The sequence below is a fragment of the Olea europaea genome, unplaced genomic scaffold (genome assembly GCF_002742605.1).
Source record: "Olea europaea var. sylvestris unplaced genomic scaffold, O_europaea_v1 scaffold629, whole genome shotgun sequence".
Classification (NCBI taxonomy): domain Eukaryota; kingdom Viridiplantae; phylum Streptophyta; class Magnoliopsida; order Lamiales; family Oleaceae; genus Olea; species Olea europaea.
Window position 1 is genome coordinate 406,360 of NW_019264649.1, and position 25,156 is coordinate 431,515.

Genomic DNA, 25,156 nt, shown 5'->3' on the forward strand with positions numbered 1-25,156 from the left:
GGAAAATGATAACTTTTTTACAAGGAGTAGAAGTCTTGTCAAAGCGGCGTTAAGTATAAGATCTAATAATTAAGTTGAGTGAGGATTAGTTTGTTCTACTCAAATGTGCTTTTTACAATAAAAAATGAACCAAAGTAGATCAAGATAAATTGATCTATAAACAGCTTCTCTAACCTTAAAAAAATCGAGTCATTTTTACATTGACATTCAGTGCTTGTTTGGGAAAGTTAAACAGTTGATTTTGTTAAAAGAAGTGGAAGATCTTTTGGAATTAGTGGTGGAAAAGCGAGTAATACTAGTGGATTTTATGTAATGTAAGATTAATATAAAGGGTGGTTATATTATCACCACAATAAGTGTTTGGTACCCTATAATTTTCTTATTTATTTTAAAAAATTACTAGTAAAATGACATAAGTACCCTATCTTTTATTCACTAATATATTTATTCATACGATCACTACCATCCGTACACAAAAAATACATAACTCCTACTTAAAGATACAAATGCCAAGATCAAAAGATCCAAGATTCACTAATATATTTATTCATATGACCACTACCATCCGTACACAAAAAATACATAACTCCTACTTAAATATACAAATGCCAAGATCAAAAGATCCAAGATTGAAGAAAAGAACAAGAAATTTTAGGATATGGTATAGGCATTTTGGAATATTGAATGTATTATTTTAAAAGTTCGCTATATTCTTCTTGGAAACTCGTCGTTATTGTGGAATATGCCATTATACAACCTGCAAAAGGTATTGGATTTGGAGGCTAAAGGACAGTATTTAGAAATGGATCAATGCAAGGATCGCGATATCCCATTTGCTGAAGACTGGAAAAAAGTAAGAGATATTTGTAAACTTGTCCAAAATGTATATGATGTTGCTGATGTTCTTTTCGAGACAAAACATGCTAGTGCGGGCATCTATGTTCATAAATTTCAAGAATTACAAGCAAGTTTGATAGAAGAATCTAGAAATTCTGATAAATTTGTTAGAATCATAGCTCAGAGGATGCTAAAGAAGTTTGAGAAGTACTGGAAGAACATGTTCCTTGTACTAACCGTTGTTACTGTTTTGGATCCGCAATATAAAATGAAGTATATTGAATTTTCTTCCTTGAAGTATGATACTAGTTATAGTATCTCGGAAGTGACAGCCATTTCAAAGTCCATTTACTAGCCTTATGATGATTATGTTACTAGCAAAACTAGAGAAGAATATTCTATGAGTGATTCGAATTCTGAGTTTGAAGAAGAGATTCCTACAAACATCAAAGAAAGATGCCTACTCCCAAACTTTGCTTTTAATTGCTTAGATGAGTATAAACAGTTTATCCAATCTGATAGTCGATCTCGACCATTAGGTAAAAGCTTGAATGCTACTTGGAAGAACCTGTCGTGCCTTGGAGCAAAAATTTCAGCGTGCTATCTTGATGGCAATATGTGAGCCCCAAATATCCTACCTTGTCCAAAATGGCTCGTGGATCTTTGCACATAAAATGTTGATATTTCATGTCCAAAAAATAATTGAGCCAATGGATGAAGGAAATTGATGAGGAAGAATGGATGGGGGAAAATGAGGAGTAATTTTGGGAAGGAGAGTACATTGTTATTATTATTATTATTTTTTTTTTTTTCATTTTCAGTTTTTATTGGGTTAAGGCTATAATTATAAATTTGTTATGGTATTTTTATTAGAAACATGTTGTTTTAATGTGTGTAGCAAGTAAAATTTGTGGTGGCAATAGAATTGCCTTAGCATTAATTGTTACTTTTGATCCCGACTTTTTAATCTTTTTCAAACAAGCATTTGCTCAATTTTTTGAATAACTAGACAAATAGTCAAGTTGAACATGGTCTTTACAATTGAAAAAATGTAAATAAATAATAATTTTTTTTCATAAGATTAAATTCTCCAACTCATAAAAGGAATGGCAATACGACAGGTAGTTTTCCTTGTCTTTTATGGCGTTGGATTTTCTTGGGTGGAGGGTAGGAAATTAGGAATAGGGAATTCATTACTCTATTTGCTCAATTTTCTAATATCATTTTGAAAAACAATTTAAGTTTAAAAACATATATGTACATGTAAAAATAAGAGTCTGAACGAGTATGAAGTAACTTGTTCTTCCTATATTGATTTTCTATTCAGTGGGATGGAACAAGACATTTGCTGTCTTCGCCTATAAAGAGCTTTATATTCTTAAAAAAGGTCATTTTCACATTGACAATTAAAAGTGAATAATACTATTCATAGTTGTTCACTATCAATTATTTCTCTATAATTTTATTTCTTAAAACTAACCGTTCATTCTTTAGCAGAGTTTTGTGTTTCTCCACCATTTCATTCAATTTGACAATAAGCTCATACTTGGAGGGGTTAAAATTAAATTTTTAGTAAATTTTGGTAAATATTGTTGTTTAGAGCTCATTTCATCTTATTTATAGACAATTTTGACCACTGCACAATACAAAACTCTTTCTTTATTCTGATTTATGACACTGAATTGAAATAATCTATCAAAGCCCTTGTTTAGGAGAGCTTTCGTTTTCAATTGTAGCCAGTGACCATTATACATATATGTTAAATAAGGCAAGTTGAGTGGGAGCCCTCAAGGTTGGAGTTCAACCTTTCAAATAAGGCAAATTGCAATTTTTGACTATTTTAAGACAGAATGATCCCTTAACATTTCATTCATTCTTCATGAGACAAGGACATTTTTGGTATTTAATTTTGAGACAGTAAAAAATTGCAACCAAAATGAGACCCATGTTCAACTGTGTAAGGGAGAAAAATTGCTAAAAATGGAAAAAAAGCTCTCCCAGACAAGAGCAAAGTGAACTTCGAAAAGTAAAAATACATTTTTTGTTTGTAACAATACTTGTTCACGTTTCAATATAGGGGTAAAATTGGAAGTTGCCCATATATATTTATAACACCATTTGGAGTTTGGACTAGCTTTCACATGGCGGGCAATGTGATATGATAGAAGAATGCAATTTTCCACAATAATGGCGCCCAAACGATGACCTGCTAATGTTATTGAATGATTTAATTGAATTATTAACTTTTACTTTCATAAAAATATAATTGCTACATTTGCTTTATATGAGCTGTACAACACACACCAAGAATTACTAGTTTTCTTTCTTCATCCGTTAACATTTCCTCCTCTTTTCTGGGTTTTCATTCGATTGTCAGAGCTGCAACATCCATTTCCATGACTTCAAAGCTATATGCTAATCAGAATTTTCTGTTTTTGCTTTAGTGGTAGCGTCTATTATTCTTCAAACAAGCATTTGCTCAATTTTTTGAATAACTAGACAAATAGTCAAGATGAACATGGTCTTTACAATTGAAAAAATGTAAATAAATAATAATTATTTTTTATAAGATTAAATTCTCCAACTCATAAAAGGATGGCAATATGGCAGGCGGTTTTCCTTGTCTTTTGTCGCGTTGGATTTTTTTGGGTAGAGGGTAGGAAATTAGGAATAGGTACTTTTACCCAATTTTCTAATATCATTTTTTTAAAAATACAATTTAAGTTTAAAAACATATATGTACACGTTAAATTAGGAGTCTAAACGAGTATCAAGTAACTTGTTCTCAATTCCCATATCGATTTTCTATTCGATGGATGGAACAAGACATTTGCTGTTTTTGCCCAAAAAGAGCTTTATATTTTAAAAAAGTTCATTTCCACATTGACATTTAAAAATAAATAATATTATTCACTCACTGTCAATTAATTTTCTATAATTTTATTTCTTAAAACCAACCGTTCATTCTTTAGCGGTGTTTTGTCTCTGTCCACCATTTTTCCCACTTCCACATGGTGGGCCATGTGATATGATAGAAGAATGAAATTGTTCCACAATAATGGCGCCCATACGACGACACGCTATGTTATTGAATGATTTAATTGAATTTTAATTGCGACATTTGCTTACAACACTCAAAATTACTAGTCTTCTTTCTTCATCCGTTTACATTTCCTCCTCTTTTGTGGGTTTTCAAAGCTATAACATCCATTTCCATGGCTTCAAAGCTACAAGCTAATCAGAATTTTCTGTTTTTGCGTCAGTGGTAGCGTCCATTATGCTTTAAACAAAAGTTTAGGGGGTAGACAACTCACATACACTATCTTTCTCTTTCCCTGCAATTCGACCATCCTTTCCTTTCCTTTCCTTGCAATGGATATCTCACTCACTAATTCGTTTACTAGTCCTGCAGATCTCTTTCTAATTGTGAGCGATCATATATTATATATCTCCTCCAAACATCATCCTATAATTGATACGTTACTTGGTTTTATACCTTTACAAACGCACGGTTTCTTTGATGAATTTCACAGAAACATTTTCTATGAATCAGTGTTAGCTGGACTTGATCAAGAGCTTAAGGTGTTCTTTACAGTCCCTGACCAGCAAATCTTGTCCAAGTTAACTCCTACTCTCAATTCTAATGAAGTTGTTGCGGCGTTCATCAACTTTCTCCTCCTGATGGTAGAAGTCATTCTACATTTTGAGGAAGATTCGATTGCTCGTGTAAAGGGTTCGTTCCAAAATCTCCGGACAGAGCTTGGATTTCTTATCACTTTTCTTGGGGATACAGCAATGCATTTGCAGCCCACCGAGACTATAGTGATAGATATTGAAGATGTGGTCAATGAGGTAGGATGTTTCTTGTATTCCTTCCTTTGGGCCATTGTTATGTTCATTCTAATCTGTAAAGAGAAAGAATTATATACTAGAATGTACGGTTGGAAAGTTGGGGTTAATGAGGTAGGAAGTCTCCGTCTTTCTGACTTTATCCACTTTCTTGAGGATCAACCATTGCTAAACACTATGTTGAAAGCAACGAAAGATATTAAAGCTTCGCTCCATAAGATAGGAAGTTTATTAGATTCCTTCATTTCCAAGAAGAATGATCAAGCTATGGAGCCAGGAAACTTAAATCTTGCTCTTTCTGATTTGTTAGCAAAGTTTGAGACCTTGAAAACAAAGATCAAGGAGCACTGCATCAGAGTCTCAAAGATCCCAAGTGATATGGCTCCTAAGACTGGTGTGGTTTCACTCTTCATTGTTGATTCCGTCCTCGATGATCTCATGGATCTAATAAATAACAAGTCTGACTCGACTGGTGTTGTGAATGATCAAATTGTAATGCTTCAGACGCTTCAGAAGGAGCTAATGTTATTGGGATCATCCATCACAGATATAGCATTGCAGCAGGAAGCAGAACATGAAGAACTTGTGATACGGAGCAGAGACATAGCATATGAAGTTGAATATGTTATCAAATCATTTCGTCAAGCTTGGTATCTTTCTCTCCGGCTCCCTCAACTCATTGACAAGATTCAGCTTATTACGATGGCTATCGAAAAAATGAAGAACAATGTTGATATATCTAGAATGTCAATTTTTTCGAAACATCCACATGAACATGTAGATCCACAGTCAGAAGAATCTCCCATTTTGGAAGACTTTGTTGTGGGATTTGACAATGTAACAATTGAAATTGTAGAACAACTTGCTCGAGGAATAGAAAAGCTACAAATTATTTCCATATTTGGGATGCCTGGACTTGGTAAGACGACCTTGGCAAATAAATTATATAATCATCGCTACGTTTTATACCATTTTCACAATCGTGCCTGGTGTGCTGTTTCTCAAATATATAATAAGAAAAATGTGTTGATTGAAATTTTGAGCTCAATGAGTAACAATAAGAGGGATACATACATGAAAAAGGAGGAAAACAGCTTGGTCGACGATCTTTACAAAAACTTAAAAGGAAGGCGATACCTCATTGTGATAGATGATATATGGGATATCAATGTGTGGAATGATTTAAAAAGATGTTTTCCAGATGACGGAGTTGGAAGCAGAATCTTATTCACTACTCGAAATAAAGAAGTGGGTTTGAAAGCTTTACCTCATAATTTCACAAAGGAACTTCCTTTTTTGTCGGAAGTTGAATGTTGGGACATATTACAAGGGAAAGTGTTCCAAGATAAAAAATGTCCTCAAGAATTGCTAGACATTGGCAAGCAAATTGCAAAAAATTGTCATGGCCTACCACTCGCAGTGGTTGTGATAGCTGGAGTTCTTGCAAACATGGAGAAGAAAAAACACTTGTGGGAAAAAGTTGCCAGAAATTTAGGTTCTCATATATCTGAAATACCAGAGAAGTGCATCCAAATATTGCAGCTTAGCTACGACCATTTACCAATGCATTTGAAAACGTGTTTTCTTTACTTTGGAGCATTCAAAGGAGACATGAAGATCCCTGTACGGAAGTTGATATCTCTTTGGGTTGCCGAAGGATTTATAAAGAAGGAAGAACAGAAGAACATAGAGGACGTGGCACGAGAATATTTAATGAAATTGATTGATAGGAGTCTAGTACTTGTTGCTGAAAAAAGATATGATGGAGGAGTCAAAACATGCAAGATTCATGATCTATTGCGTGAAATGTGCTTGAAAATAGCTGAAGAAAATAACTTTTTGAAGTTTATCAAACAGTAAGTTCAATGTCTCTTCTTTTTCCTTTCCTTTCCTTTCCATCCATTTTTTATTTTAGCTTACTTAGAAGGTTATTATATTTGATAATCGTAACAATGATGTGATTATGTTGTTTTTGTTGCCAGTAATGATGATGATGAAGATAAACAACGGTTCTTCAGTCAAGTATCAACGTATCAGCAGCACCATTGCCTGAGTATCAACTGTACGATACCTCCGAGTTCACTACCTTTTGGCCTACACGTACGCTCTCTTCTATATGATATTCATTTTGTGGGATCGAGCACACCAAGACCGACCACATCAATCTCATGCAGCCACAAACTTCTTAGGGTCTTTGATTTTAGCAGCAGGTCACTACCCTGGGGTCTAATAATAGGATTGGAACACCTGGTTCTAATAATAGGATTGGAACATCTAGTTCACTTGAGGTACTTGGCACTTTCATGTACACGGCCACCATTAAATTTGGAAAGGTTCCACAAACTAGAATTTCTTGTTGTGGACAATGATGTTGAAGTTGAAATACCTGAGATCCTCCTTAATACAGTGAGTTTGAGACACATGGAGTTCAAGGGCGGTGCACGCTTCAGTGAATCTAGTTGTCAGCTGGCAACTAACAGTAAGAACTTCCAAATAAATAACCTACGAAGTATTTCTAGACTCTCAATTTACGTTGAATTGGATGAGAAAGTTTTGGGACGTTCGCCCAATCTTCGTAGACTGAAAGGCAGGGTGGATAAAGATTTACTAAATCCTTCTTTCGACTTCCTTAATCAGCTCGAATCACTAAAGCTATATGAAATATTTCATTGTTCTTTTAGTTTGCCCTTAAATTTGAAAAAATTGACACTAGATCATGCAAAGGTGTCTCGAAAACAAATGGAGATAATTGGAAGGTTGCCTTGCCTTGAGGTTCTCAAATTAGAATCGGTTGCCTTTGAGGAAGAACAATGGAACACAAGTGAGGGTGAATTCCCACAACTCAAATACTTGAAACTTGCAAATGTAAACATTGCAGAATGGAATGCCTCAAGTGATCATTTCCCGGTACTTCAACGAATAGTATTGAAATCTTGCGGGAATCTAAAGAAGATCCCTTTCAGTTTAAATGATATTCCAACGTTACAGGAGATTTGGTTATATGGATGTCCACCAACTACCAACGAATCAGCTAAGGAAATTAAGGAAGAACAAAAAGCGATGGGCAATGAAGAGCTTGAAGTCATGATCTCTGAAAAACAATTGGAGGAAAATGAATACAACGAACTTCTGAAGGTAATAATGAGAGAGATTCTCTTCTTTAAATCTCTTTCACGTTCTCATCTTGGTCCTAGGTATTTTGTATTATGCTAAAATGAAACATCAAAAATAAATTCTACTGTAATTTTGGCTTGTATTGGAATTAAGCCCCTCTTTGGTTTGGGTTAAAATAAGATTTTTAATAGATTTTCATAAAGGTCAATGAAAAGTGTGATTGAAAAATTAATAAAATTTATGAATTTCATAAAATATGTGGTTGAAAATGAGCTAGGGGAAAAAATTAGTTTTAAAAATTTGGGACCAAATAGGGGGCTCTATTTTATGAGCTTCTTGATGTTATTCTAGGAATAATGATAAGTGCGTTTTTATGCACTTATGTTTGAATTGTGGCTTAAATTTGTTTGATTCTTGAATTGCAGGGTAAATTGATGGACACGGTGGAACTCATGAGAAAAATGAAGCGACAAGAACCAAAAGGAATCAAAGTGCCAAAACGAATCAAAGTGAAAGTTCAAGGACCAAAGCGCAAATATCCAAAAGATGAACCGAAGGAGCAAGAAAAGATTTGATAGAGCCAAGTACCAATTGGAGGTTAATATTGGTAACCTCTGTCATGGTGAATTCAATTTTATTACTGTACACTCATGGTGATTTAAATCAAAAGAAAATATTTCGTGAACAAATTACTAATCCATAAGGTTCTATGTTTGGACATTGATCTCTATTATTTCTGCCTTTCACATTTTTTACCATAAAATCGTTTTTACATAAAATCCCAAAGGTCACAATTTCACTTCTAGTTAGATTTTGTCCTTGGAATAATTTGATTGTTTAGGCCCAATTCCTTTGTTAATTGCATGGAGGTCCTTTAACTTCCGAACTTCCGAACTTGTTATCTTGGTCCTTGATTCCAGATTCTGTCCAATGTCCATCCTTCTTGATCAAATATCGTCCCCTTTTATTGTTTCCTGTTCAATATTGTTTTTTCTTCTAAAATAATTAACATATACACAAAATTAAGTATCTGGCTCATAAAAGTATTTCCAAACACCCACTTTTGATGGCTTATATAAGTGTAAAATCATACTTATCAACTGTCATAGATATACAACTTCAAGAGCCGAATGATCTTTTTTTGAGGTAAATAGTGATTTACTCATTTGTATTGCATATTTGTGTCCGCACAATTCACTAAAGGACAAGTGAATTCAATTGTGTGAGTAATATGCCCAAGATTTTAAATCAGTAGAAACCTTGGCATTGATGAGCAAATTTATATATATATATATATATATATATATATATATATTATTGATATGCACACTCATGAGATTTTAATAGGGCTAGGATAGGAGACCTTAATGATATTGCATAAAAGTTGTTTCTAACGTGAAAAGGTGTAGCAATTACTTTACAGGCTTGTAACATTGGTGTTAGTTATTTCAGGCTTTAGAGATGATAATTCTCGGCGATGAAGTTTGTGAAGAATCGATTGCGTAATTAGAAAGGAGATCAATGGTTGAATGACACTTTGGTGGCGTATATTAGAACGATGTATTTGACGATATCGACAACGATGTAATTATACGATATTTTCAAAATATGTAAGCGTGTAGGCTATAATTGTAGTAAAATATTGACTTATTTTCATCAATACATTGTTTTAAAAAAGTGTATCTTAATTTTCAATCATACAATGAAAAATGTCTGGCTTTGGAATGATATTAGGCTTGATAAAATCAATTATCTTCGGTGGCAAAACCAATTTCTGAATGTCATCATGGCTAATGGATTAGTAGGTTTTATAGATGTTACATTTACTTTTCCATCCAAGTTTGTTGTACAACTGCTCATTCGGTCGAAATTTTTATTTTTTCGATATTATGACTTCAAGCTTTTCATTTCCCATCGCATGTTGTTCTTCCTGAATTTGCTTATCAGATTCTTAAATTGCTTGCTCAGACCCTCTGCCACAGAACTTTCCTTATCATGAATTTGTTCGTAAGATTGTAGGTTAAGGATTTCCTTCAAATAAAATAGAAGAAGAAAAATGATAGATTTTCATGTATATCAAATTGAAACAGCAATCTCTACATATAGATGTTAGTACGCCTTTCCAAAGCGTTACATTTGTCAAATCTATTCATGATTACAATTATATATTCAGCAATACTGAATGAAAATATTCAAGCTTCCCTTCTTAATTTCTGTACAACTTTTTTAATTTGCTATATGCATATTTCCAGAAGCAGCTAAGTTGATATGAAACAAATAAAATTTTATTATTCAAAAATCAAAAAAACAGAAGAACTACAAAGTTAGCAGTCATTTTCAAGATTATCTTCCACTCTATCCATCCCCAAAGTTCAAAACAGGAGGGGGTGTTTCTCCTCTTTCAGTATTATTATGTAATTGACTCTTCATGTAAAGAGTTGATTGAACTGATTGACTCAAACAAAAAATATACATGGAGGCACCAACAACAAATGACGACGTAATTATAGTTGATGACGCAAAATAAGGATAATTTCATTGAAATAAATGACGAGCATCATTTTTTACTGCCATGTCATCGATATCCAAGTGACAAAACTAGACTAAGATCATGTAAGCATCTGAATTCTTGAACACACCATTCTTTGAAAAGATTTTCGAGATGTCAAATTTGAATAAAGTTCCTTTGTATTCATCAAAATAACTACAGGCTCTATCACATTTGTCGACCTTTAGTTCATTTTCAAAAAGCCCGTGTTGCAAGATTGAAGTACTCCTGACCTCCTACCTCCTAGCTAGACAGAGGATCAGGATTCGTCTTCATCTTCATCTTTGCCCTCGTCTTCCACTTCATCTTCATCTTCATCTTCATCTTCAGAATCTACGTAATCGACCTTTGCAATAGGAGATGCAAGCCAAAACTTGTTCAACTGTTTCAGAATCTAAAGTCCTTTGTCAGCGTTAGCGTTGGCCATTGACCAGATCACCATTCTCTTCAGCTTAGACGATTTTTCTAGTAAAAGCTTAGTCACTGCCATCTCAGCAACTGTGCCTGAAATAAAATGCAGCTTCACTTTTTGAAGTTGAGTTAAAGTTACATCTGAGTAGCCTTGCACTTACAGAAAATCTAGAATAGGACTACAGAAAATCTAGAATAGGACTAGCATCAGCATTTGCACTCTCACAAATCTAGACAATAAGGCAAGATATCACCGAGCTTAAACTTTTGTTTTAAAATAGAGAATTGAAGATGTAAGTCGTAATGGTCATATCCATCACTTACCTTGAATCTCAGTTCCTCAAGGTCGGGGGAGCTTCTGATCAAGCACAGAACACAAGAGAGTTCATCCAATAAATTAGAACATATATAAAATAACTTCAGAACTTTAAGGTGCATTAAAGTAGCTGATAGCCTTTCTTGGGCTTGACCTGCAGCCAAAATCTTCAAAGCGGTGGTGAAAGCATGATCTAATATAGTTTAGTCGACGATTTCAAGGGATTATATTTATAATAAAAAATACCTTAATGAAAGTATAGCTCAAGTACACTTTCTGAAGGCCAGGCAGAGAATCAAAAAACTGAATGAAGTTACATTGCCCATCTTCCAAAATATTGTCAACTACCCAATCATTATGTAAAGCAACCAAAATCATTGCAAGATGTGGGGATTTCTTAAAATAAAACGATGATATAGGGAAACATGTCAATTCAAAGTGTTTTAGCATAGAGTATCTATTTCTACGTAGTCAAATTTGTTTGAAACATTCAGCAATAGTTTCCCCAGTACCGGGCAGCTTGATATCAAACTTCCTAAATTCCTAATACATCAGCATCAATGGTCACGTCAAACAATTCCAGCCTAATTGGTCTATTAAATCCTTCAAAGCTTGGTGGTGGAGGATTGATCAACCAAGACAACGGCTTCAAATGTTTCAACTGTATACACATAAATGGTGAAGAAGGCGATGTGTACTGTTCTCCACTCTTTATTTTAAAGGTGAATTCTTCAACACTGTTCTTCCATAAGATATGTATCAAGTAGTCAATTTCTGAACAATTTTTAAGTTTCGGAATAACGAGGCTCAATTTAGTTATGGGTCCTGGATGAAGCAAAAGATCCTTGTAAAAGATCAACAAGAACTTCATTCTAGCTGATTCTAGGTTTCCCTTATTAAGGGATAAAAATCCAACATCGATTAAATATCGAAATATTGACCAACTTAAAAAAGATCTTGGGCTACTCCTCTTAATCAGATTGACCTTTTAAGATGGAACCTCAAATTTTAACATGGTATCAACTCATTAAACTCCAACGAGCAACTCAATCCCGATACGACTCTAAAAATGAGCACACAGATTTCAAGATTGGTTTATTCAAACGAGCCAACATCTTGTGGGGGCATGTTAAGGGATAAAAATTTCACATCGACTAAATACTGAAATATTGACCAATTTATAAAAATCTTGTGCTACTCCTCTTAATAAGATTGACCTTTTAAGATGGAACTCTAAATCTTCACATGATATCAGAGCTCATTAAGTTTCAACGAGCAATTCGATCCAATTAAAACTCTAAAAATGAGCACACGAATTTCAAGATTGGTCTGCTCAAACGAGCCACCATTTTGCGGAAACATATTATTAAGGGATAAAAATCCAACATCGATTAAATACCAAAATATTGACCAACTTAAAAAAGATTCTGTGCTACTCCTCTTAATAAGGCGGACCTTTTAAGATAGAACCCCAAGTTTTAACATCCCTTATATTCTTGCCATAGGGTCTCATGAAATCTGACGCATATTTGTGTGGGTCTTGTAATTGAATTTCGTCGAGTCCTAATGCACTTTAACTTGTTGAAGACTTAAAGGTTGAATCCCAACCTTGAGGGCCTCCATCGCTCCGCCCCTGAAGCATCATGAGGGAGGTAAATTGTGGGATGTGCCCCAACAGGACAGGGAACAAGAGCTTGCCCGTACACTGGTGCCCACAAAGTGTTCAATTCCATATCTTAGGAATCGAACCCTCACATTGCGACTGCCAGCAAGACCAAGACTATCTCACTCCTGTCCTTTGCACCACTGGGTTATGCCCCGGAGGCTAACTTGTTGAAGACTTTCCTAGTGATGTAGTGGTTTCACGCTTTAAAGTAGGTTTAATTTTTCTCAAAAGAGAGATCATCAAGTAAATTTGAGAAATTCGACTTTCAACACAAGTACAACTTTGTTAAAGTGTTATAAGTTAATATTAAAAAAATGTTTGAATTGGTAGATGATGAGGATGGCCAACCTAATTGGGAAGTCTAGGTACACTTATTCCTACCTCTTAACATCCTTGTGTAAACATGGAAATGTAAACTTATAAAGTAAATAACTTTTAGTTTACGAGAATTATAAATAAAATAAGTTATTAATTTTAACAATAAACAAGCACATATTTAAAAGAAAAACAAATATAAATCGTAATCAAAAGTTTTATCCACAAAAAAATCATAGAGACACTGCATTTCTTTAACACGCTTCATACACGGTGATTTTGAATGTGTATATGGCGAATACATCTACACATTAGATATCTGCATATATATTATCATTTAACATATAAATTAAGCTCATGTTTGGAAAGGTATAGCTAAAAAATTGATAAAAATTTAAGTTAAAAAGTCAAAGATTAATTTTCATCACACATTTATTAGGATCCATAATTTTTATCTACTTTTCTATCAAATTTATAAAATTTATCAAAATCCAATTAAAATCTAATTTTCAGCTAAACCAAATGAGGACTAATTCGTATGTAGTAACATGCAATCCAATGCGTATGCTAGAAGTCAACATATGAATTTTCAAAGCTATTATACCTTTGATTTCACCCAATAATAGGAATCTATTAAAAATCTTATTTTAAGCTAAATCAGACAGGGGCTAATTCACATGTTGTAGCATGCAATCCCATGCGAGCTCTAGAAGTCACTATATGACATTTCCAAACTATACACATCTGATTTCACCCAATACAAGAAGTAACCAGTCCATGGCTAGTAACAATTAAGCCCTTGTTTGAGCCTCATCCCCCCCCCCCCCCCCCCCCCCCCCCCCCCGAGGGGTTTTTATTTTGGAATAGTTTTCCTGGAAAATGCGTGGTTAAATTTTTTTTATTTTTAAAATCAACTTATGTGTAAAATTAATTTATTGAAGAATGTGTGGTTGAAATTGAGTTTTGAAACAATGAGTCTTTGGTAAAATGGAGCTCAAACAAGGGCCAAGTGCTTTCACCATTACATTGTGTCCACTTACTTTTATAGTAATCTATCCAACAAAGTAAAGCATTAGCTCAAAAAGACTTAAGACAGCTTGAAATTGAAGATGTAGCTAGCATAATATTATACGCCATTCAGAAAAAAAGGGTTTCTAGTCTCAAGAAGCCCACATCACAAGATTTCAATTACTCCTGACCTTTTTGAGCTAGTAAGCGAGCCTGCATTAAGCTCTACCACCAAAGTTCATTTTTATCGAAAGCTTTAAAAAATGACCTTTGCATTTGGTAAACACGCTTAAATTTGTTCGTCTCGATCAAAATCCCAAAATTCTTCGTCAGCAAGTTTCTCTAATGGTCATTTCAGCCTGATCACCATCTTATCAAGCTTCGGCGATTTCTCTAATAAAAGCTTGACGAGTGTCATCTCAAGAACTGTTGAAGAAATACATTCCAGCTTCACTTTTTGAAGCCGATTAAAGCTACAAAAAAATGCTTTCCAACAGCCAAAAAAATTGGTCGCTAAAATAAAAATTCTGGTTGGTAAAAAGTATCAGCAACCAAAATTGAATGATCGCTGCTTGGTCGCTAATTCACCGTCGGTGAATGTGTTTAGTGACCAATGTTGTTTGGTTGCTAATTATGTAACGTTCACCAACCAAAATCAACTTATGTGTAAAATTAATTTATTGAAGAATGTGTGGTTGAAATTGAGTTTTGAAACAATGAGTCTTTGGTAAAATGGAGCTCAAACAAGGGCCAAGTGCTTTCACCATTACATTGTGTCCACTTACTTTTATAGTAATCTATCCAACAAAGTAAAGCATTAGCTCAAAAAGACTTAAGACAGCTTGAAATTGAAGATGTAGCTAGCATAATATTATACGCCATTCAGAAAAAAAGGGTTTCTAGTCTCAAGAAGCCCACATCACAAGATTTCAATTACTCCTGACCTTTTTGAGCTAGTAAGCGAGCCTGCATTAAGCTCTACCACCAAAGTTCATTTTTATCGAAAGCTTTAAAAAATGACCTTTGCATTTGGTAAACACGCTTAAATTTGTTCGTCTCGATCAAAATCCCAAAATTCTTCGTCAGCAAGTTTCTCTAATGGTCATTTCAGCCTGATCACCATCTTATCAAGCTTCGGCGATTTCTCTAATAAAAGCTTGACGAGTGTCATCTCAAGAACTGTTGAAGAAATACATTCCAGCTTCACTTTTTGAAGCCGATTAAAGCTACAAAAAAATGCTTTCCAACAGCCAAAAAAATTGGTCGCTAAAATAAAAATTCTGGTTGGTAAAAAGTATCAGCAACCAAAATTGAATGATCGCTGCTTGGTCGCTAATTCACCGTCGGTGAATGTGTTTAGTGACCAATGTTGTTTGGTTGCTAATTATGTAACGTTCACCAACCAAATGTTTGGTCTGTATTTGGTGGCTGATAATAGCAAAAAATTGGTTGGTATGTACCCTTTTGCAACCAAGAGTTTGGTCAGTAAAGGTGTAGGTCAATGAAGGTGTAGAATTTTTATTTATTTATTTTTTACCAATGGTTTAGATGGAATTTCAGCAACCACAAGTTAGGTTGTACCTTATTAAAATTTCTAATTAATAAAGTTAATAAATAATGCAAGAGAAAATAATAAAAAAATATACAATAACTACAAAAAAATAATTGTGATTGCATACATAACAATTACTAATAGTTAATACATAAATTAAAATGTCATTGTATATTTATCCAACAACATATCATAGACCCTAATATAGAATGTGTCATATATCTCACCAAATCTATCCTATACCTTACAAAAGATGTCTTATATTTTTAGTAACATAAGTGTCCTAGACTTTATGAACAAAAGGTATGTGCAGACAAAAAAATAAAAAAATAAAAAAAATCTAGTTATAGACTTTTGTTCCATTCATACTCTATATCTTGCATCATCAGTATCACTGGATCAATGAATTTGCAGAATTTGATGCATGCAAAAAGGGACACCAGTCACCTTTTAAATAGCACCCTTTCCGAAAGAGTATGCAGGGCATCCCTTGTTTATTAGAGACATTAGGAACATCAGAAGGTGTAGAGACAGTCTGCAATGGAAGTATAGAAGATGAAGCAGAAGTTCGTTCTTGTGTTCCCAATAGTCCATCCAATGACTGAAGAACAAAAGAAGATCAATACCCACTTTGCTAATAATAAAAACGAATAGTTAAGAATTGTGATATCACCGAAAATAAAAGAAGATCAGTATCTATGTTTGCATATGATATAATAATACACTTTCGGATGATAGAATAATGCAATCTATGTTAAGAAAGAGAAGGATGATAGAATCCATACTTGGGATTCGAGCAATTACCATCAATGCAATTGAACTTAAATTAAATGTATTTCTACTAGGTGTGCATAAAGTAGACTAAGCCCTACAATAATAAAGTTCTTACTTTATGTATTCTCAAAATATGATGAATGCTATGTTTTCCTTTTGTAAGGATCCCGTATAATTGAACCTTCACATGGGTGCAAATAGAAGCTGCATCTATAGCTAAAAAGGACTTCATATACACTGTGAACTACAGAGCATATAAAAAGGAATATAGTAGAAGAAATACCAAGTATAATAAAGATCACAAACATTACTGAACTAAACTCAGTACAACAAACCTTCCAGTTGAATCCAAAAGCAGTGCTCTTATATTATCAGTGTCCTCTACGCTTCATAATCTTAGAACCAGATATTGGGTACCACACACCCACAACCTATAAGATATAAAAAATTTGTAGGCCAATTATAAGGCAATCCAAAGATTATTATATCGTAAGTGTGTTGAAACCATTACATTTGAACATTTGAAAAAACAGGATACTCCTTAGTAGTCTCTCACAATAAAGCAATACATGAAACAGAAGTAATAGGATACTCCAAAGATGACTAGTAATATATTTGGTTGAAAGAGGCTACACCAGATAGCAACCATCATGCCAGTACACAAATTTCTCTTCCTTGAACATCAAGTGGATCTGCAAGCAGGAATAAGGTTTTACTAGGTTGAATGGCTTAAAATGATCTTTCCAATCCATCTAGACGGAAATACATGGGCAAAGCCTAAACAACGATTGGTTCGATCCATCTTATTGATTGGACTCATAAGAATTAATGAATCTATCAAATAGATAAAATGATCTAAACTAATCCAGCAACATTCATTTCCTTTTCATTTTATTGTTTCCTTTTCATTTTATTATCCGTTCTTTGTTAAACCTTCTGTCTACACACAAAATGAAGTATTTTACCTTGATTTACAGCAATAACTTCCTCATTGCTTATAACTTCAAATGTCTCTGAGTCACGTTTCTTATATCACAACCAATCAAAAGAGGTGCCAGCACATTCAACAAAATGCCAATTAATTCGTGGAGGATTGAGAAGGCGAATGTTATTTTATGTTGATTACAAGAATACCTCATTGTTTGACAATGGTTCCGATGAAAGATTCATGCTTTTAAGCTGGTAGATGACAAGTTATTAAAAAGGAGACACTAACAAAGTATAGTATTATATTTGGTTGAAATCTATGTTTTATCGGAACCAAAAGTACAGTTGGGAGGTATGCATTAGTGACAGCAATGAATACCGATATTTTTTTAACAGTCCCATAAAAAAACATTAACCTCGAAAGGAAATATAGAGATACACAAAAGAGTTAATCGAAGAAGAGAGAAAGTATACCCAATCCACAAGCAATTTGAATGTAGCAGAGTAGGCAGCAACATCTTCAGCTAATGCCCGTCTCTTTAATGTTCCATCACAACTCCTAGTGAAGAGATAATTATACGCATATAGAACTGCAAATAAAGGAACTGCCCAACAGAAGAGACGACAAAAATTAGTACGCAATCTGCAGTAGCATATACTTGTAGGGACAATTACGAAGATTCATAATTGGTTGAAAGATTGACGTACTCAAACCTCTCCAGTTTTGGGTAATTGCTGTGAGAACTGCGAGTAGGGAGAGACGAAATGTCGAAGGGAGTGTAATTTGAAAATTTAATTTAGCCCCTGTTTGAGCCCATTTTTACCTCATTAAAATGAAAAATATGATCGTTATCCATCACATCAAACCATCATTTTTAAATTTCTATCTCTGGTGTGGGGCCTATAACGGCTCTATTTCTCATTCTCATTCTCATTCTCATTATAACGTGGCTCAAACGGGCTCTTAGGGTTTCGAATGGGATAGGTCTCATTTTTCCGATTTAGGCTATTCATTCGGACATCAACAATTATATTATATCTGAAAATTGTGTTAGATGTATATTATATTTTTATTTATTACTTAGCCGATGTTTATTTTTTATTATTTGTCCATTAAAATGAAAAATATAATTATTATCCATCACATCAAGCCACCATATTTGACTTTATTTCTCTTGTGTGAACCCGTAATGACAATATTTTTCATGCATATTCTTACATTAATGTGGCTCAAACAGGGCCTTAAAAATATTTATAAATTAGTATTAAAAATGACACTTTTGTTAGGAAATTAATAATTTTATAGATAATTTATTTTAATTTTTTTTATCGAAAGTACTAATAACTAAAATATGGCTGTTGATTTAAAAGTGCATCTCCATTGACCAACAAAAATATGTTCATTGGTCGGTAAAATGTCTATACTAAATTCTCCAATGATAAAAATCAATGTTGGTTGCTAAAACCCATTATTGACCAATTCTTGATCGCTAATTAATTCTTCAAAAATATCACTAGCCAAATTAATAAATAATCTAGACGACATCCTTCGGTGACCACATCAAATTTGGTTGATGATACACAAAATCAGCAACCAACCCTTGTTTGGTTGATGAAACAATCTTCCATAGACCAAATATTGGTCGTTGCATCATCATTAACACCAACCAAACAAAGTGATTGCTATAACTTCAAATAAAAAATGTCCACTCCTTTTAGGGGTTTTAGCGACCATTTTGGGCATGGTTGCTGAAACATTCCTCCAAGGACTATAAATTGGTAGCTAAATCATTACATATTTCCGACTATATCACAATGGTCGCAAAACCCCAATAAAAAAGGTGGGATCTATTCCCTCCAAGGGCTTCAGTGACCAATCTATATATGGTTGTTGAAACAATCTTCCAGCGACCAAATATTGGTTGCTAAAAGTGCCTGTCGCGCAAAATAATTTTGCTTGCTTTTTCCCACCTATTTATTAGCGACTAAATTGTGTTTGGTGGCTAATACATCGAATCGGCAACCATTTTTTGGTTGCAATAGGGCACAAGAAAAATAATACAATTCTATCCGACCAAAAATGTTACCAACCAATAATTGGTCGGTAAATGTGGCTTTTAGCGACCAATTTTATTTGGTCGCTAAATCTTTGGTCGGTGGAGCCCTTTTTTGTTGTAGCATATATATCCGAGTAGTCTTGCAACCTCAAGAAGTCTAAAACAGGATGTGCTTCAGCAAGTGGGAGTGGCCTATGCAAAATCTACACAATATGACAAAAAGTCACTTATCTTAAACTTTTAGGTTAAATTGGAAAATAGAGTATCGTAAACTGTATAGTCGTGTCCATTACTTGTCTGGTGTTTCAGTTTCTCAAGATTCGGGGAGCTTTTGAACAAGCAAAGAACATAAGAGAGATCCTCCACTGAGTCTAAACATACATAACATAAATTTAGAATTTTAAGCTGGACTTCAGTAGCTGGAAGCCTTGTTTGGAAATCTTGGAAGCGGATGGCAAAAGCATGATCAAATATAGTTAAATTGATGATTTCAAGGAAATTATAGTTATAATCAGCCATACCTTCATCATCTGATAGTCCATGCACAGTTGATGGAGTGAGGGCAGGGAATCAAAAAACTCAGTGAAGTTATATTTTCTATGAATGATAAAATTGTAACGGAGAGAGTGGGGATTTCTTAAAATAAACATATGTGCAGAATATTTCAATTTAACGAGTTTTAGCTTGGGAGCATTAATTGTTAAGTGGTGAAATCCAGCTGGGACATGCAACTCCAGTTGCTTCTAATACTTCAGTATCAATGATGACATCAAGCAATTCCAGTGTAATCAGCCTATTAAAACCTTTGAAGCTTGGTGGAGGATTGATCGAACAAAAAGAAAGTTTCAAATGTTTCAATAGTGAACATGTAAATAGTGAAGAAGGCAATTTGTACACTTCACCCTTCTTCATTTTCAAAGTGGATTCTTCAACATCTTTCTTCCATGAGATATATATCTAGTGGTCAATTTCAGAACCAACTCTGAGTTTTGGAATAATTAGTGATGTCAATGGGCTGAGCCCCTTAATCTCATGAGCTCGGCTCGCGCTCATGGCGAGCCGAGCTCGTGGCTCATTTTCAACGAGCCAAGCTCGACCTCGGCTCACAAGCTCGTGGCTCGTCCGAGCTCGTGGACCTAGCCGAGCTTTGGCTTGCGAGCTCGTCATCTTTTTCTTTTTTTTTTAAATAGAGAAAAGCACAAATAATGTAATAAAAATACTTTTTTAAAAAATAAAAAATGTTAAAAAATACAAATAATTTAATGAAGACATTTTTTTCTTTTTTTTATTTATATCATATTGTAATATTTTTTATAAAGTATAAAATATTTATATAATGAAAACGAATTGTTTTTTGAAATACATTTACAAAAATACATTTTTTTCAATTTCTTTTTAAAGTAAATAAAATGTAAACCCTCCTTCTTTATCCGAGCTTGGGACCAATTACATCAATTTTAAGTAGACGAAGTTAAAAATTGTACACAAACAACTTGTTATAACGTGTATAATTTTTAAAGAAAATTAAATTTAACGATTAAAAAATAAGAAAGTTTTGATTAATATAATTAAATCAAATATCACTTACTTGACGACATGCAATTTCAGCACATTTATCTTGTAATCGAAAATGAGCATCCTGTCAATCTTTCACGCACATTAATGCTTCCAAATATCTTCTTTCAGTCGGCTCCTGATATCGATCAAAATACATTTATCTGCACTAAAAGTAGACTCCGAAACAATAGTGCTAATCGGAGGTGTCAACAAATCTTTCGCAATTACGGAAACAATTGGCCAACGTCTTTCATACTTTCGCCAGAATTCAATTACTTCCTCTGAACTTTTTTAATTGTTCCGTTTGTTGGTATATTATGATTGAAGTAATCAATTAATTCGGAAGACATCACACTTTGAGTTGCGACCGATGTTTGATGAGATGCAAATGTAGATGACATGACACTAGATGAACATATTGCAGTTGCATCATATCTAAATGTATTAATGCCTTGAAATAAATTCATTATTTCGACATCATCTTTTTCAATTTCAGCCGAATGAGTAGGTGTAGAGAGTACCTGACTAATATTCCCACCTATTCTTTTCGCATATAAATCATACATTCCACATAATATTTGCTCTAAATTATTATAAGTGATAGGTATATCAAGCATTAAGACTTTATTGATTTGATCAATTAGGTATTTAGTTCTCGAAATATTATATCGGGGGTCCATTGCGCATGCTAAAGGAAATAACATAGGCAGTTTTTCCCAATATTTTTCTAAACTTTAATTCCATTGCAATTATAATTTCACTAATATCAGGATTATTTGTATATTTATGGAATGTTCTTACAACTATATAAAGGAGTTCAAGCACCATATAGCTTGTGGGATAATAAACGCCGGACAAAATCTTTGTGATCTCATAAAAAGATGTCAAAAATCGTTTAACTTTCAAAGCCTAAACCCAATCGGATTCATTCAACATACCATCGTCATCACTTCTAACGTGTCTATTATTATAAAAGTCAGTTATTAAATGTTCAAAACCTTCATATGACTTTAATAGCAAGTAAGTAGAGTTCCATCTATGGCCTACGTCGCTATCAAATGTTTTAGCAGCCGTCACCCCTAGTTCGGCATAAAAATCTTCAAATGCTTGTTTTCTACTAGGAGAGATCGTAATATATACTAATACATTCCTAATCCTTTGAAATTCATCATTTATATGTCTTAGGCCATTTTGCACAATTAAATTCAAGATATGGCACACACAATGAATATGAAACAAATGCCCACCAAAATTAGGTTGAAGTGTCCTACACAATTTATCGACGACTACTTTATTAATACTAGCATTATCAAAAGTAAAAGACCAAATTTTAGTCTCACAATTATATTCTCTAACAATACTGGCAATATCATTATATATATTATTAGTATTGTGAGGAAATTCAATAATTCTAAAAGCAATAATTTTTTTATGCATGCACCAAAGTGGGACTATATAGTGTGCGGTTGCGGCTATATATGATCTTTTATTAACCTCTTCCAATATATCAGAAGTTAAAGATGTAACACCCCATATTGTTGCAAATCCATAATTAATTGTTGTTTTGAATTATTGAAAATATTGCATTATATTGGCACGAAGAGTATTTCGACTTACCCCAACGTACCTTGTTTGCAGATATTCTTTCACGAACGAGACGAAGTGTTGGTTGTTTGCAATAGCCAAAGGCAACTTAGTGGCGGCAACAAATTTCACCATTTCGGTTCGAGTATTGTCTTCCGAATAAACCCACGTGGATAGGGGTGAAGTCGTAGAACCAACGCCTGGATTGCCAAATTGCAATTGTGTTTGACCAGCTGGAAGAAGTCCATGTTTGGCCACACATGCTTTGTAGTGGCGGTTGAGATAGGTGGTACCAATTCCTTTTTGCCATACCAATCTTTGTTGACAGTATTTACATACTGCCTTAGATTCTGCAAGGCCATCGATGACTTTTTTCGTTGAAATCAGCTTAAAATGATCCCAAAATATTGCTTGTTTTTTGTCCTTTTGCTTTTCCCTTGCATTTAGAATGTTTAATTCAGCATCTTCGTTCTCATGTTCCACTTCGGAAACGTTAATATAATCCAACTCAATTGGATTGTGGCTTTCCTGATCGTGAATGTGAATATCTTCAGTATGAATACGTCATTTAGACCGGCAAATTCATTTGAAAACTGACTTTACAGCGTCCTAGGCGATTCGCCATGTGGTCCACATTCCGTATTGAATAAGCTTTTAACAAATGAGCGTTGATCCATTTTTTTGATTGTTTATGATGAAATCCAAATATAATAACTAGAACAATATAAATGTAGTGAGAATTGAGAATTGGATGAATTGAAATTGTAACTGAATAAACTGTAAAAAATGAATCGATATTGTTTATTTTGTAGCACAAGAGAGTAAAAATTTGACAATTGATATAATAAAAGAGAGTTGAGAAATGAGAGGTAGTGAATTAGAGGAGACAATTGATATGAGAAAAAAAAAGACGAGTTAAAGGGTATTTATAGTAGAAGGGAAAAAAATTTAAAAAATTTCAGCGACCATTTTGGTCACTATTTTCACGAGCCACAAGCCGATCGTGGGTGGCTCGTCTTCAAGGTGAGCCAAGCGGGCTCGGCTCGTTTCTCGACGAGGCCAGCTTGGCTCGTGCTTGGGCTTGTGATTGTACGAGCTCGAGCCGCCCACAAACTCTATTTCGATGAGCCAAGCGATCGAGCTGACGAGCGGGTCGGCCCTTTTGACATCCTTAGGAGTAATGAGGCTCGACTTAATTATGGATCCTTGGTGAAGTAAAAGAATCTGGTAAAGAATCCCTACAAACTTCATTCTAGCCAATTCTTGGTTTCTCTTTTGATTCTTGCCATGTTGTAACATCAAATATCAGCTGTGGCAGTTTGACCCATTTGTTGGGAATCTACTTAACGTGTGCAGCGAAAAATTAAAAAAAAAATTCAATTCCCACGAGGAAGAGGTTGTACATTTTCTAGATCTGCAAACTTCTTTGCCTTATCTTTGTTCCAGCAACTTGGATCTATCTCCCACAGCTGTCTAATTGTTCAGCCTCCAACGGTCATCCACATAGAGAACAAGATTGTAGGATTAAGGTTTTTCTTGTGCTAGAAAGAATAATGAAAAATTTCTAAAGTTTTTGAAAACCTTAATCATATTTATATAAGCCCGAATGGGCTGGGCCGGGCCTGACCTAGTCCAATATTTAATTAACCCATTTAATTAAATCCGGTTCATGAATTGATTAATCTAATTAATCAATTCAGGCCTATAAATAAGCAACCTAATTTATTAATTTATTCAACACTTGTTAAATTAATTAATTGACAAGTCACAATCTTCTAATTCTCCTTTTGTGTGCAACCCATTAGGTTTCCGATCACGATACCTAACGATGTGAAATATTATTTTGATCTAATCAAAATTGATAAATTAAAATATCCTTTTAATTTATCACCAATTCACACTCGTTGTCCAAGCTTGACATATAACAATGTGTCAGGGCAATACATGTGATGAGAAATGTTACGTGGTATGAGAAAACCAAACTCGTTCATTTACCGTCAAACTATAATCCCTTCGTCAATATGATCCGATCAATTACGAGATATAGAAGTGTGTCAATCTCGACTATCAATCATATCTTTTACTCCACTAATAAGTCAATATAAGTCAAAAACTCCTTTTCGACTTATGAGTACACCTTGGCCAAGAATTTTATTATTGACTTAATTGAATGAAATGCAGATCATAATCTCTTACTATGTAAGAGTGACGAATCCTCTATTAGTCATTCACAACCTTCACATGATTCTTGACATACTCGAACGATGTGGTATTAGTGGCCCTTGGCAGAGCAACATCCAACACTGTCAAAGCATTACTATCCTCATATAAGGTACTATGATGACATCAAGTCAAAGAACAAATTCCACTACCGAACGTTAGAAATTAACCACTGACATTCAGATAGTTATCCATATAGAATCTCTCGACGGGTCACCAATGTTTTGTTCTATAGCAAAATATCCACGGGTTCATTCAAGTGTCACCACACTTTAGCTTGTGAGATCAGCTACTTACTTCATAAGTAAGAAATATCACACGTGATGGTCTATCTGTAATAACGATATATATATCTCGTTATTACTTACGACCACAGACGATTTAAGATTCAATCACATATAACTTGTATCTCACAATCACA

At 34.1% G+C, this 25,156-nt stretch overlaps 2 protein-coding genes and 1 long non-coding RNA gene across 11 annotated transcripts; 1 reads left to right on the forward strand and 2 right to left on the reverse strand.

Moving 5' to 3' along the window:
• The first annotated feature begins 3,948 nt into the window (after positions 1 to 3,948).
• LOC111389850 (putative late blight resistance protein homolog R1A-3) lies at positions 3,949 to 9,528 on the forward strand. Of its 5 annotated transcripts, none has more exons than XM_023014826.1 (4): positions 3,949 to 6,542; positions 6,669 to 7,821; positions 8,226 to 8,422; positions 9,253 to 9,528. In XM_023014826.1, the coding sequence occupies exons 1-3, from the start codon at positions 4,210 to 4,212 to the stop codon at positions 8,373 to 8,375; spliced, it is 3,636 nt and encodes a 1,211-aa protein (XP_022870594.1). In that variant the 5' UTR covers positions 3,949 to 4,209; the 3' UTR covers positions 8,376 to 8,422; positions 9,253 to 9,528. The 5 variants fall into 5 exon arrangements, with proteins under 5 accessions (XP_022870594.1, XP_022870592.1, XP_022870593.1 ...); XM_023014824.1 differs by having other exon boundaries at positions 8,226 to 8,407; XM_023014825.1 differs by having other exon boundaries at positions 8,226 to 8,397.
• A 786-nt stretch (positions 9,529 to 10,314) lies between these two features.
• LOC111389847 lies at positions 10,315 to 13,876 on the reverse strand. The gene is made up of 3 exons (XR_002701810.1): positions 11,084 to 13,876; positions 10,943 to 10,989; positions 10,315 to 10,852 (listed from the first exon to the last, which is right to left on the reverse strand). It is a non-coding gene; the product is annotated as an uncharacterized LOC111389847 (long non-coding RNA).
• Positions 13,877 to 15,716: 1,840 nt separating this feature from the next.
• LOC111389846 (zinc finger CCCH domain-containing protein 19-like) lies at positions 15,717 to 18,205 on the reverse strand. Of its 5 annotated transcripts, none has more exons than XR_002701808.1 (3): positions 17,792 to 18,205; positions 16,902 to 17,082; positions 15,717 to 16,821 (listed from the first exon to the last, which is right to left on the reverse strand). XR_002701808.1 is itself a non-coding variant. In XM_023014820.1 (3 exons), the coding sequence occupies exons 2-3, from the start codon at positions 16,620 to 16,622 to the stop codon at positions 16,008 to 16,010; spliced, it is 327 nt and encodes a 108-aa protein (XP_022870588.1). In that variant the 5' UTR covers positions 16,623 to 16,821; positions 17,792 to 18,205; the 3' UTR covers positions 15,717 to 16,007. The 5 variants fall into 5 exon arrangements, 2 of the variants coding, with proteins under 2 accessions (XP_022870588.1, XP_022870587.1); XR_002701809.1 differs by having other exon boundaries at positions 15,717 to 16,217; positions 16,726 to 17,082; XR_002701807.1 differs by having other exon boundaries at positions 15,717 to 16,634; positions 16,726 to 17,082.
• Positions 18,206 to 25,156: the final 6,951 nt, after the last annotated feature.